The sequence below is a fragment of the Vulpes lagopus genome, chromosome 14 (assembly GCF_018345385.1).
Source record: "Vulpes lagopus strain Blue_001 chromosome 14, ASM1834538v1, whole genome shotgun sequence".
In the NCBI taxonomy this organism is placed as follows: Eukaryota; Metazoa; Chordata; class Mammalia; order Carnivora; family Canidae; genus Vulpes; species Vulpes lagopus.
Window position 1 is genome coordinate 13,279,350 of NC_054837.1, and position 12,964 is coordinate 13,292,313.

The window sequence follows — 12,964 nt, forward strand, 5'->3', positions numbered from 1 at the left end:
TTGCTGTGGGGAGATGGCCGGGGCTTTATTACATGGAATGGGTTGCCAGCCACCTGCCCCCCAGCCCCACTGCACAGCAGGCTATGTGGGCCGTTCCTGGGGCTGGTATGCAGGGCTGGCCTGTCCCTGGCCTGGTGACAGTCTCCTCCTCAGCCTGGCCAAGGCCCGGATGGGGTTCTGAGCACAGTTGGTTGAGTGGGTCATGTCCTCCAGGGAGGACTTGCTGGGCCGACTGCAGGACTGCTGAAGTGGGGATGCCTGGAGCTGGCATGGTAGGGTCCGGCCCGCACTGGGTGTCCTGCTGCTAGGCAGGTGCCGCCTGCCCAGGGGCCTGAGGGAGGACCAGATGGCAAGACCCCTGTGAGTAAGGGGGACCAGCCCACCCCTGTCTGCCCCACCTCTATCAAAGCCTTACTCACCCTGGGGATGCTTTCTGGGCCTGAGCTGCAGGCACTGCTCTCTGGATTCCCTTGCTTGGAGGGGCCCAGAGCTGGTCCTGCGGAATCAGCTGCAAAGAAAGCCAAATTCAAAAAAAAAAAAAAAGAAAGAAAGCCAAATTCAGAAAGGCCCAGGAAAACTCTCTGCACTGTTCAGCAAGGGTGTCCTTGCCGTGGAGGGGGGAGAGAGGGCCCAAACCAGTACCCGCAGCCCCTTCCTCTGAGGGGCAGGGATTGGGAAGCCTTCCAGGGCCACCTCAGCTGCAGTAAGTGTGGGAAGTTTTGCTTTCTGACCAGGCTCCAGGTTGTAGTTGAAATAAAAGTAACAAGAGCTGGAGCGGGGAGTTTAGAACTGGCAAGTACTGTAACACTCCTGCCTGCTTGAAACATGGAAATCACATGTGATGAGGCAGGCTTTCAATAGGTTCCCAGGGAGGTATTGGAAGACCTGCTGGGTCAGGGGCCTCCTCCAAGTTCCAAGGGCTGGCCCTCTCAGGTTGGGGAGTCAGGCTGCACACCTTGAGGCTCCCCTGCTGAGCTACCTCCCGAATTTTGGACAGCATAGACCGGAGCCTCCCATTCTCCTCCTGCAGGACTCGGATGCGGATGTCGTTGGCCTGGACCTGCCTCTCCATGTCGTCTGTAACGTTGCCGGAGCCTGCAGGGACATACTGTCTTTTATCTCACCCCGCCAGGGCTGCCTCTTGTGCCCAGTGGAATGGGACCTCCTAGGGTACACACACCAGCTGAGCTGGATCAGTGCACTAGGCCTCCCCCCTCATCTTCCTTCTCCTGAGGCCTGATCCCTGTTTCCCACTCTCTACCTGCTGGGAGGTGACCATAGCATTGTAGAATTTAAGAACTGAGTGGGACCTCAAACTCCCTGGAGACTTTGTAACTAGATGAGAGTGAATCTCTTTCCAAAGCTTCCTGTTTTCAGAGGGCCAGAGAGACAGTGAGTTGTCTAAGTCATGTAGCCAGCTCCGGGGTATGAGTCACAGGAATTCAGCAAAGACATTCTTTCCCACCACTTGGAAGATAATATGCTTTCTTTCTGACTCCATGAACCAGAGCAAGTTGCTGTCTGCTTTGCTTCTTGGTTTTGTAGTTTGTAAAAGGGCTGTTACCCATCTTGTGGCATGGATCAGAAGACAACGGAAGGGCCTGGCACATAGGACTCAGGACTGATGACCTATTGTGACCAGCTAAATTTCGGTGGATCCTCCAAGAGCTCTCAAGTGGATTCACCCTCCCAGGATGAGGGCTGGAGGGCCTGGAATGAGAACCTAGGTTGCCTGGCATCCCATCCTCTGCTGAGACAGGTACCTAGCTCTCCTATGCCATGGGATGCATGACATTGGACACCTGAGGCTGTGCCCCTGGAGATAGCTCCATGGTATGGTTTGGGGAGACACCAGGATGGAGGACACAAGGACGCTGAGCAAGGACTGGTATGTGATATGGTAAAGAGCACAGGCTACAGACGCAGTTAGACCTGCACATGGACTCAGCCATGCGACTAGGAGCAGTCACCTCCCTTCTGGGCTTCCATGTTCCCATCTACACAGAGTAGATAACACATGAAGCACCTGTGCGTTCTGGGGACCTGGTAGGGATCATGCTGCAGGCTGAGGAGCTGCAGACTCCAGTGTCTTGCCCAGGTGAGCCCTCAGCTGCCTTTCCATGCCCTGGCCACCACCTCCGGGCCCCTACTTGGGATCTGGGCTTCGATGGGTCTGTGCAGGTCTGGGAAGGCCACCAGCAGCCGCTCCCGCTCCCTCAGCTCCACAAGCTCGCGCTCCAGCTCCGATATGGTCAGCTGCAGATCCGTTGTGGCCTGCTCTAGGCCTTGCTTCTCCCGTTGCAGGCTCTGCAGCAGCTCCTAAGGCAGGGAGAGGCTCAAGTTTTGCCCAAGGAATGGCTCCTGGCTCCCCTGGGGCACCCCCCTCCCATCCAGACACAGCACAGGTCTATAGGCACTTAGCTGGCCAGAGGCCCCTCTGGTGAAAGGGAAGAGCCAGCCCACACCCTTACCCTGCTAGCTCCTACCTGCTGGGCCAAGACCTGGCTCTGTCCCTGTTCCCTCTCACTCTGTACACTCAGCAGCTGCTCCTCCATGTTGGCCCGCTGGGCCTCGGCCTCATCCAGGCTGCCCCTCAGCTCCTCACGCTCCTGGTCCAGGCTGTCCAGCTGCTGCAGCAGGGCTCGCTGTTTGGACTGCAGGGACTAAGCCAGAGTGGGCGAGCAGGGAGGCTGTGAGGCCCACGGGGCAAGGCCCAGCCACAGGACAAAGAAGGCTACAGTATCTTCCACCCTCCCCCTGTGCCTCACGTGCAGGGGAGGCTGTGCACACGTGTGCAGCAGAAGGGGCAGAGGGGAGACAGGTGCATAGCCCACTGTACTCCCCCAGCCCAGTCAGGGCCAGGCCCCCCAACCCCTGCCCCCTTGAAAGCAGTTGACTATCAGTCTAGTCCCTTCTTCTTTCCAGTCACAGTCTCCACTCGGAGAGGAATTCTGGCCAATACACTGCTGCTACTCCTTAGGTCTCCTGTGTCCCATCAGCCCACATCACTTGGGACCCCCATTTCCTGACACCCACTGAATGCAAAACTGGAAGAACCAGTGCTGGTATGCTCTGAGTCCTTGCTCCATCTCTGGCTAGCTGTGGTGCTTTGGGCATTTCCTTAATCTCACCATGCCTCAGTCTCCTCATCCATAAAATAGGGATGACAAGAGTATCTACCTCTTACCGTTGTGGTAAGGAATAAAAAAAAGAGGGCTACAGAGGCCAAAGCCCAGCACCTCGTTCACAGCACACATCTGCTATCTGGTGACTGTGACTGTTCGCAGGGCACTGAGAAGAGCACCTGCTTGGGATTGAAAGGCTTTCCCATCCTGGGCCATGCCTGACGCTGGGGCCTTCTATCTGGGGTCTTAGCTTCCCCACCGAGCTTCTGAGAGGAAGACCAGTCAGGACAGTTTCCGGACCCATCCCTTTCTCTAGATGGCAGGTCACCTGCTCCCTCAGCCTACTCTTACCCGATGCCTTGCCTCACCCTTTGCCCTCCCTATCCTTCCTGATAGACTAGTCACTAGCCCTTAGCATCCAGTTCAAAGGCCATTTCCTCCCAGAAGCTGTCCTGGGTGACTGTCCCTCTGTGGCCCCCTGCTATACTTTCCCTGCACCTCTTAGCCATCTGGCAGCAAAGCTGCAGTGGCTGGGGAGCTCCTCCAGAACAAGACAAGGCCTCCTTTGGCTGTATCTGTCCTTGGGTCACTGTTTCCCCAGTGGGTGTGTGTTGGAGAGCAGGTACTCCACAGATAAGCCTCTACCCCCCACCAGTGGAGCTCTCTTCCTGCAGCAGCCTCTGTTGCAGATGTTCCAGGTGCTGGGGGCGCCTCACCTCCTGGTGGCGGACCATGCTGTCAATACGAGCCTTCTCCTTGTCCAGCTCTGTGCTGGCCCAGTGGATCTGCTGGCTGGCCCCATCCAGCCGCCCGGCCAGCAGTTGCACCTGCTCCTCCAGCTGCTGCACTTGCCTCTCGGCCTCTGCCCTGCGCGCAGCCTCCTCTTGAAGCTGCCGGGCCTTTGTCTCTGCAGAATTGATTGGGCACGGGAAGGGGCAGAGCAGGGGAATCCTGGATGTAAGTCCTTGCACTGCCTCTGACCTAGGTGGGGGGGAGGGGTCACAGCCTGTCTCTGGGCCTCAGTGTCCTTAGCCACAAAATGGGGCTCTGAACCCTTCCTGAAGTGGGTTGTGCAAACAGAAGTTGCTCTCTGGGTGGGAGATGGCACCCCACCCAACAGTGCGACCAGTCAGGCCCATCCTTGTGGTCCCTTTCTCTCTGCCCCAGAAGCCCAGGGGACAGAGACAGAGGGTGCTTATCCAGCTGCACCACTGAGCACAGGGCATGTGGCACAGGGCCACATGATGGGGCTCCTCACCCATGGCCTGCATGGACTCCTGTTGCTGCTCCAGCTCCCCCTCCAGGGTAGCCACCTTCATCTTGAGGTCACTTGTTTCTATGGCAAGAGAGAGAGGTCCGTCAGAGGTTCCCTTGGGCCTGGCCAGCGCCTTCACTCCCAGTGCACCCTGCAGGGTAGTGGCAGCTGTTGCTGTGTGGAAGGGTTGCCTGGGTTTGCAGAAGCTCTGGGCAGGTGCCAGAAGGCCTGGGTCCCCGTTCACCCTGCTTCCTATTGGCCAGCTGCCATGTCTCTACACCTCTCTGGGCCTCAGCGTCCTCCACAGAGGGAACAGGCTCAGAAAAGGCCAGTGACTTGCCCAAATCCCTCAGGCCTCACAACAATAGCAGGTGCTGGCCCACTTCCGGTGCCATAGCTGTGTCTTTGCCCGATGGCTTTCATGGAAGCCCAGGCAGCTGCTCTGCCAGCTGGAGGTACCAGGGCTGTAGCTTCCCAGGGAGTCCCCTTCGATGACACACAGGAGTGAGCAGATGAATTCTCCGGCTCCCTTGCCCTCTGACAGAACAACTCTGAGCCATGTGTTCTACAGCACCAGCTCCAGTGTTCCTCCATGGGGTTAAGCTCCAGATGCCTGCGGTATAACCAGCCTGATGAGCAGCCTTCCCTCTGTATCTCTTAGCCACTCCCTGGCCTGGGTTTCTTGACACCAACTACTTGTACCTGCAGCCCTGTTATGGGATCTGCTCCTGGGAGGGCCCGCGCTAAAGCTGTAGCCAGCCCTGAGACTAGGGGTCTCCAGGACAGCTTCTGGGAGGAATTGGCCTTTGAACTAGGGACACAGACCTTTGAGCAGTTGCTGCTTGTTCTGCTCCCACTCCACCAGGTGCTGTGCAGCCTCATTCGCCTGTCGCCGCCGCTCCTCCTGCTCCTGCTGCAGTGCCCGTTCCAGCTGGCCCACCTGCTTCTTCAGTCCATCCTTCTGCCCCTCAGCCTCCTCCAGCTGGGCCCTAAGTGGCCCAACAAGCTGAGTGAGGGCACCTATGTGCTTAGTGAGGCGTGTCAAGTCTTTGCTCTGCTCTACTGCCCAGTGGCCCATGGTGGTGGCCGGCAGTGGCCTGAGGCCCATGCTGTCCTGTACCAACTGCTGGAACTGGCCTAAGGACGAGGGCAAGTTCTGGCTCTGACACAGGCTGATGATCACCTTGCCTACCTCCCGCAGGCTGCCCTGGACGCTGATGCATGCATCGCAGGGCACCAGCGCTGTCTCCACAGTCTGGGAGTGAACGCTCCTACTGTTCTTGGCAGTCCTGGTTGGACACTGTAGGGGGACGCTGATGGGGAGGCTGTCCAGCTCTTGGCAGGTCTGGGGCAGGTCTGGCATCGGGGAGGGGGGCTTGATGAACTTGGCAGTCACAAATTCAGGGCTCCTGGCTGGTTCGCCCTTGGCTGTGGGCTTAGAGGTGAGGTTCTCACCTTGGTTTACCCTTTTCTGTGGTCAGGAAAAGAAAGGGAAAGCAGATGAGGGAGACAGGCCTGGGAGGTGATCAGTATCCTGGAGATATTCTGTGCAGCCTCTCCTGATGTGAAGATCCTTAGATATTATCTGATACCAATGTGAATGAGAGAGAGAGAGAGAACCTTTTTTCTATGCTGCCTCAACTTACCAAGCACAGGCCAACTCTCTGCTGCTCCCTGTCCCAGCCCCAGGCTCCATGTAATAACATGCATGATACCAGAAGTGTAACAGTGAAGCCACAGCTGCACGTCATAGGGTTCTCGCCTAGTGGACTAGCTTGATCTTAATGTCACCATAGTTGCTCTCAATTTTCCTTTCCTCCATGTTATGGTGATGGTGGTCCTTCTCACGGAGATTTGTGAAGATTACAGGATAAGCCATAACAAATGGGGCTAATGTTAACATTACCCAACAATGCCCCGCAAAATGGAGAGACTGTTGTTATTCTCACCATACAGATGAAGTAAGGTTCAAGATAGGTAGGGACTTTTCCAAAAGTCCCACAACATAAACAGCACAGCCAGGTAGTCCAGACATGACTCCCTAGGCCTGCATTGCTGACTACATACTGCATGGCCCTCGACTGAGAGGCTCCAGAGTTAACACTGTCTCCTTCAAGCAGCATGAAGCCCACGGAAGTTACACACGTGGTGTGCAAGGAAGCTGGGACTGGGGCAGGGTGGACAGGTGTGAGGGTAGCCAGCTCACCTGAGGGGATGCCTGCTGATAGATCATGCCCAGCTTCAGCAGGCTGTTCCAAAAGCGCCGCACTGTGAGCCCCACAGACATGCAGGGCCCCACAGCCCGGGCAGGGGGCACCGTCTGCTCCAAACCAAGGTTCTCCAAGTAGCTTGCACAGCTCTGAAGCAGCAGCAGGAGCCTGTAGGCAGAGATGGCAGGGTCAGCTAGGACAGAACCTGGTGCCAGTGTGCCTGCACACCACATGACTAGTAGCCTCTGGCTCTGGGGACCTAGAGGGCCTTGGAATATGCTCTGCCCGACCCGCTTCAAACCCAATCCAGGAGCCACTTCCTCTAGGAAGCCCTCCCCAAAGGCTGAACTTGGGGGCCTCGCCTGGGCCTCCCAGCTGACAGCACTTCTGCCCAGCTATTCCCCACCACACTGGGATGCTCTGGTAGACCGGGTCTCGCTTCAGTTGTATGGTACATGCTTGGCAAGTGCTAGGTGGGTGGCTGTAGTACATCATGTGGCTCAGAACCTTCACCTTACAGAGGACAGAGCTGAGACCCTGCGAGCATCTGTGAGCCTGCCCACAGCTTCAGGGTGAGCATGCAGGGCAGGGGCACCCAGCAGTTTCCTGATCCTAGTCAGGGTCGTCTTCTGCACGGCAAGCTGCTTCTGTGACATCGGAAATGTAAGTGTCATCTAGACACTAGAGGTGTCTATCCCAACTTTGATTTTCAAAATTAGAGTCGAGCTGCTTTTAAGGAAGAGAGGCATTAGAAGGATAAGTTTGTATTTGAATGGGAACCATGCTATCTTAAAGGAAGAGGTATTGTATTTACAAAACATCTGGGCAGGTTAAGCAACCTTGTCTTGTTCCCGGGGCAGAGAGGTCATCCTAAACCTACTGGAGTCTTGGGCAAAAAAGGTCTGGGGGACAAGGTACCACCTGCTTTCAGGCCCTGCCCCAATCTGTGCCAAGGTGTCTTCCACTATGAATGGGAGGACTGTGCCTGCCTGGGGTGGCACTCAGGGGTGGGAAAGCACCTGGAAAGACACAGCATGGCCTGGACAGAGAGGGTGGAGGAGACATGTCAGCAATAGCTTCACAGGCACATGGGGAGACTGGGCCTTGACGGATGAGCAGGGCTTGGCCAGAGACCAGGAAGGGGTGGGCAGGGCACTCTTAGCAGAGGGCGCAGCACACGTAAAGGCACGGAATAAGGATGATGTGTTCTATGCTTATGTATTAGCCTCTCACAGGTTACAAATAATACTTTCACATGGTTCAGAGCCTTCACCTTATAGAGGACAGGTGTCCCCAGGCAGGTTACCCCCCAAGCTGCTGGTGTCCTTGCCTGTTAGGCTTCCATGACTTCAGTATGTGTATGGTTCTGGAACACGGGGAACCTGGGTTGTGGTCCCCAGAAAGTGGAAGGCTGACGGCCATGTTAAGTTTAATGACAGCGAAGAAGTGGAGGGGCTGCAGGGCAATCTTCCCAATAGAGCCAGAGTCTGGAAAATCATATCCCAAGTCTGACCTGGTGACCTGCAGTAGGAACAGCATAGCCCCCGAAACACTAGGAAAAAGGGCCTGGGATGGAAACTCTGAGCAGCAGCTGTGATATCCCCGATGCATGGAAACCCTAAGGAGGCAGCTCATGGAAGCTGCAGAGGCAGCCCTTGGAGGTGCAGGGCTGCAGGGACCTATAGGGGCACTAGCAATTCCTTGAGGGTGGAGAGCATCAGAAAGCACAGCACATGACAGAAGCTGAGATCACTGAGGGCCCTGAGCTGGCCAGCCTCCTGACAGGTACTCAGTTAAAGGTGACTATTGTTATCAATGTGATCCCTGCTGGGGGCGGGGATCCCAAGGCTGGTCTACTGGTTTAGGGGTAGATGCAAGCACCCTGAGATCACCAGGTTTGGTCAAGGCCCTCACCTGTCGATGACCAGCTCCAGCAGAACAGCATGGGACAGCTGCGTGAACTCGGGGTCACCTGGCACATGGTCATAGTGCTCTAATAGGGCCACCATGTCCAGGTCACAGGCCACGCGGTCAGGGAACTTCCAGGAGGGGAAGCGCACAGGCCCAGCACGAGAGAACACGTCCACAATGGCTCCCTGAAGGTCAGTGAGGTCCTTGCGCAGATTGTCCATGCAGGACGGGCTGCCCAGCAGGTGTGCCATCCTCGTGATTCCTGGGGTGAGCAGAGAGGATCCCTGTTAGCCAGAGCCACATGGTTGCTGCTGGAGGAAATTTCAGCATCCGGATCTGCCCAGTTGGTTAGATCTAGGCTAAAAGTCCAACCTAGACCCTGAGGAAGAGTCTTTTGCAGGCCCTTTGTTACCTGGTTGTGGAGAGACCTCACCAGAATCTCTTTCCTTCACCCTGTCCCACGTCTACATTGCCAATCCCATGGCTCTACCAGTTCCTCCAAGGGCCTGGGTGTGCCACACCCCTACTAAAGGCTGGGTATACATCTATGAACAAGAAGTACCCACAGTCCTCTCCCTCAGCAAACCACTGAACAGGCTATTGACGACTGAGAGTCGTGCCTACAGTGTGACAGGAAGTGCTGGATCATATTGAGCTACCATCATCTCCTTCCTGGACCATTGCAATCACTTCTGACAGGGCCACAGGTCTGCCCCCTCTAAATGACGCGCTTCAACCTTAGAGATCTGGGCCAAACTTGATCTGACCATGTCACACTGGCCAACACCCCTCAGAGCTCCCTTAGGAGAAAGGCCACCTCTGGCTGCAGTCTCCCCCCAGCCTTTTCTAGTCCCCATACCACCATCCTACACTCTGCATTCCAACTCCTGTCAGCTCCAAGGAGCGGCTCAGGGGCAGGCACTCATTTCTGAACCTGGGCCCATCTGTCTACTCTGTATGAATCATGCTTTCCTCATCCAATTCCCATCAGCTGCCTAATTCCTCTCATCCTTCAGGCTTTCTGGAAATCACCTTCTCTAGGAAGCCTTCCCTGAGCACCCTCCAGGCTGGGTTGGATAATCTCTCTAGGGTTCCCCCATCTGGACCCTGATCCCTCTCTGCTGGAATGGCCTTCACACTCTAGGCCGGGCCCCAGTTTACCTTAGCCACTGGAATCCCCCATATGGCCAGCCTAAGGCCTGGCCCATTGTAGAGGCTCACTGGCAAGTGAATGACTGAGTAACTGAATAGAGAAATGAAAAGAATCCACAAAGAAAAATATGTTGATTTGGGGGAAAAATAAGTTCTAAGGTGTAAGAGAGGAAAATCTAAATATTTTTATCCATACCCAACCTGATCATTCTGGTGACAGGGGGCCCATCATATGTGAGTACAGAATCCCAGTCCTGCCCTTTCCTGGCTGTATGGCCTCAGGCAAGTAAGTCACTGTACCCCTATGAGCCCTAGCTATCTCAGCTGTAACGTGGGCACACCATCCCCAGCCAGGCCGGGTGGTTATGAGGCCATTAAAGGTATCCATGAATAAAGTGTTTGATCTAGGGCAAGACACCAGTAAAAGTATTCAAGCAATCATAACCATTAGTCTTGTGATTACTATTATTAGCAGCAACAACAGCAAAGAGCATCTTTGTCTGGAGCCATTGCCTGCCTTCTGTATGTTCCCCTTTCACCCTGCAGCCCAAACATAATGCTTCTCATCCACCTCTGGAGTCTGCGGATATCTGAAGCCAGTGATTTGGATGAATGGTCCCTGGTCCTTGACTCAGAAGGTGGAGAAGCATGACATTATCTTGGGCTCTCCAGTGGCTCATCACATGACTTGCCAGTTTCACCCTCTTCTCTCTGTTCAGGGCTGGGCAGCCCTGGTCTCTCTCCATCCTGCGGCAGGGTCCCTTGTCCTTTGTGGGTTTCTCAGCAGCAGAAAGCACTTCTACTCCTCCACTGCAGGAGCTGCGTGGGCAGTATTTAGGCCATGGCTGGTCTCTCTGATCCCCAGCAAGTCCAGGAATCTCTCTTACTCCAACCCACTTCCAGCCCAACCTCACTCATCTCAGAAAATGGCACCCCTACTATGTGCAGCGGGGTACTTCCTTTACCCCCTATCCAAGCACTCAGGGCTGCCAATCCCGTGTCCAGACCACACTGAGAACCCACCACTGTGTTTGTTGGACGCTCCATCTTCTCTCCAGACCACTGCCACAGCCTCCTTGAGGGGTCACCCTCATTCTACCCAGCACCACCTAGTCTGTTCTGTATATGGCCAGAGTGATCATTTAAAAGGCAACTCACCTCTGCACAGGTGCCTGCCTATGAAGCTGGATGTCTGACTGTCAGGCTATCTTGTAGGCTCTGGGGTTCAGGTCAGAGGCTCATCCAGGTGCCTGGCTTCCAGTCTCTAGTGCAGAGCTGGCCCTAAGTAGCTCTTCAACCTGAGAATGGATGAAGGCAAGAATGAGTGAATGGGCATTCAGGAAGGCTTCCTGGCAGGGAGGAGGGCAGGGAGGAGGCTGTCCCAGAAGGGGAGGGTGTCCTGGGCTGGAGGAATGCTTATGTGGGGTCATCTGTCTTGAGCCTGAGCACAGAGGTTGTGCTTTAACAGTGCTAGGCCCTGACCACAGGACCTACTGTGTGCTACCTCCTGAATCTGCCTCTTTTATACATTTTATACAGATGAGGATGGGATGCCTGGGTGGCTCAGTGGTTGAGCATCTGCCTTTGGCTCAGGTTGTGATCCTGGAGTCCTGGGATCGAGTTCTGCATCGGGCTCCCAGCAGGGAGCCTGCTTCTCCCCCTGGCTATGGCCTCTCTCTCTCTGTGTCTCTCATGAATAAATAAAAAATACATACAAATTCAGACAAGGAACCTGAGGTTCTGGAAACTAAGGGATTAGTTTTAAATCTTTAAATCTTTAAATCTTTAAAAAAATAACGACATTAACCCAAGGTCACTCAGGGAGCTAGGATTCTTGAATCCAACATCTCTGCTCTGTCTTCAGGCCACGCTGCTTGTAGGGCAGCACTTAAAAGAAATATAATGCTACCCACATATGGGATTTTAAATTTTCTACTAGCCACAAAACAAGTAAAAAGAAGTAAATAAATTAATTTTAATTAAATACTTTATTTGACCTAATAAACCCCAAATACTATCGCTTCAACATGAAATCAATGTAACAGCATTAAGGAGATTATTTTGCAGTCTTTTCTACATTCAGTCTCAAAATCCAGTATCTATTTGACACTTACAGCACACCTCAGTTTGTACCAGCTACCATTTTCAAATGCACCACCACACGGATTAGTGGCTACCCTACTGGACAGTGCAGGTATAGAGGGTCAGACCCTGTGTGTTCATTAAGCAAATGGTGACTGTGTACTTTGACATTTTGGGCACTGTGTCAAGAATAGGGACAGAGAAGGACACACAGAGCCCTGTCCCTAAGAGCCACCGCCTACCTCTGAGGTCTGAGGATCTGTACAGGGTGGCAAATTTTCGTGTGTTAGCTCTGTCAGTTCCATCCACAGGGCAATGAGTATCCACCCTACAACACTCACAAAGACACACAGGCCCACATGCCCGCACACATATGTTGCCACAGTGACTGACTCTCATGAGATATGGCCACCACCTGTGAGATTTTATATCTCCAAGGAATGAAGCAGAAACAAACAGACTGAAAGATTCTGGGTTTCCTTCCTGGAATGGGAGGGAGGAAAGCAAGTAAGCAAGCAAGCGATCTTGCCCTGGGAGGAGGCATATTCAGGAGGCAAAGCACCTAAAACTCAGGAACTTGTCTGTGAAGACATCAAGAAACACTGACTTGCTCACCCTCAAATAAGCTGGATGTCTGGCTGTCAGGCTAGCTTGTAGGCTCTGGGGTTCAGGGTCAGAGTCAGGTCAAATAACTATAGCTGCTATCTGGGGCCATCTGAGATACCAACTCCTGTTAGATTCTGGTTCTGATAAGCAAGCCACAAATGCCAAAGCATCAATAATATGTAAGAGGAAAACAACATTGAAAAGTAGCCAGTTATCTTATGTCATTTCTTCTGAATATTGGGGATTTCTAAGTTAGAAACATGGTTTGAGAATCACTTAGGTGTGTGACAAGTGAAGGAGCATTTGACATGCGTTTTCTCTGTAATTCTTGGGTCTTGAGTGGAACCCCTCAGCTTGAAGCTGCCAGCCCCGCATTGACTATTTCTGAGATCATACAGGTGATGGCACTAACTGGGTGGACTTTGCCCTCTCCTCAGTTACCTCATGCTCAAGGTAGACTTTTGACTTGCAGAGAAGGGAAGGAGCCTTTTCTCTACTCCCATTCAACATGCAAGCCCCTTCCTTCATTGAGTCATAGGACTCTACCCCGCTGGTAAAGATTATGCCTACCTCCTGGTCAATGACCCTCCTGAGATTCAAGGTCACAACCATGAAAACATTTT

At 53.9% G+C, this 12,964-nt stretch overlaps 1 protein-coding gene across 3 annotated transcripts in view; it reads right to left on the reverse strand.

Annotated features, from left to right (window-relative positions):
• CCDC157 (coiled-coil domain containing 157) overlaps positions 1 to 12,964 on the reverse strand; it is a 14,916-nt gene continuing 1,952 nt past the window's right edge. For 2 of the 3 annotated variants that reach the window (XM_041728902.1, XM_041728903.1), the window contains exons 2-12: positions 10,812 to 10,951; positions 8,505 to 8,763; positions 6,587 to 6,758; positions 5,206 to 5,851; positions 4,384 to 4,461; positions 3,842 to 4,032; positions 2,487 to 2,663; positions 2,151 to 2,319; positions 956 to 1,095; positions 420 to 508; positions 1 to 331 (exon numbers count right to left, since the gene is read on the reverse strand). In XM_041728902.1, coding sequence (XP_041584836.1) covers positions 82 to 331; positions 420 to 508; positions 956 to 1,095; positions 2,151 to 2,319; positions 2,487 to 2,663; positions 3,842 to 4,032; positions 4,384 to 4,461; positions 5,206 to 5,851; positions 6,587 to 6,758; positions 8,505 to 8,752 — 2,160 coding nt within the window. In that variant the 5' untranslated portion in view covers positions 8,753 to 8,763; positions 10,812 to 10,951 and the 3' untranslated portion in view covers positions 1 to 81. Of the gene's footprint in view, positions 332 to 419; positions 509 to 955; positions 1,096 to 2,150; positions 2,320 to 2,486; positions 2,664 to 3,841; positions 4,033 to 4,383; positions 4,462 to 5,205; positions 5,852 to 6,586; positions 6,759 to 8,500; positions 8,764 to 10,811; positions 10,952 to 12,964 lie in introns of those variants that run through there. The other variant, XM_041728904.1, reaches the window with a different exon arrangement.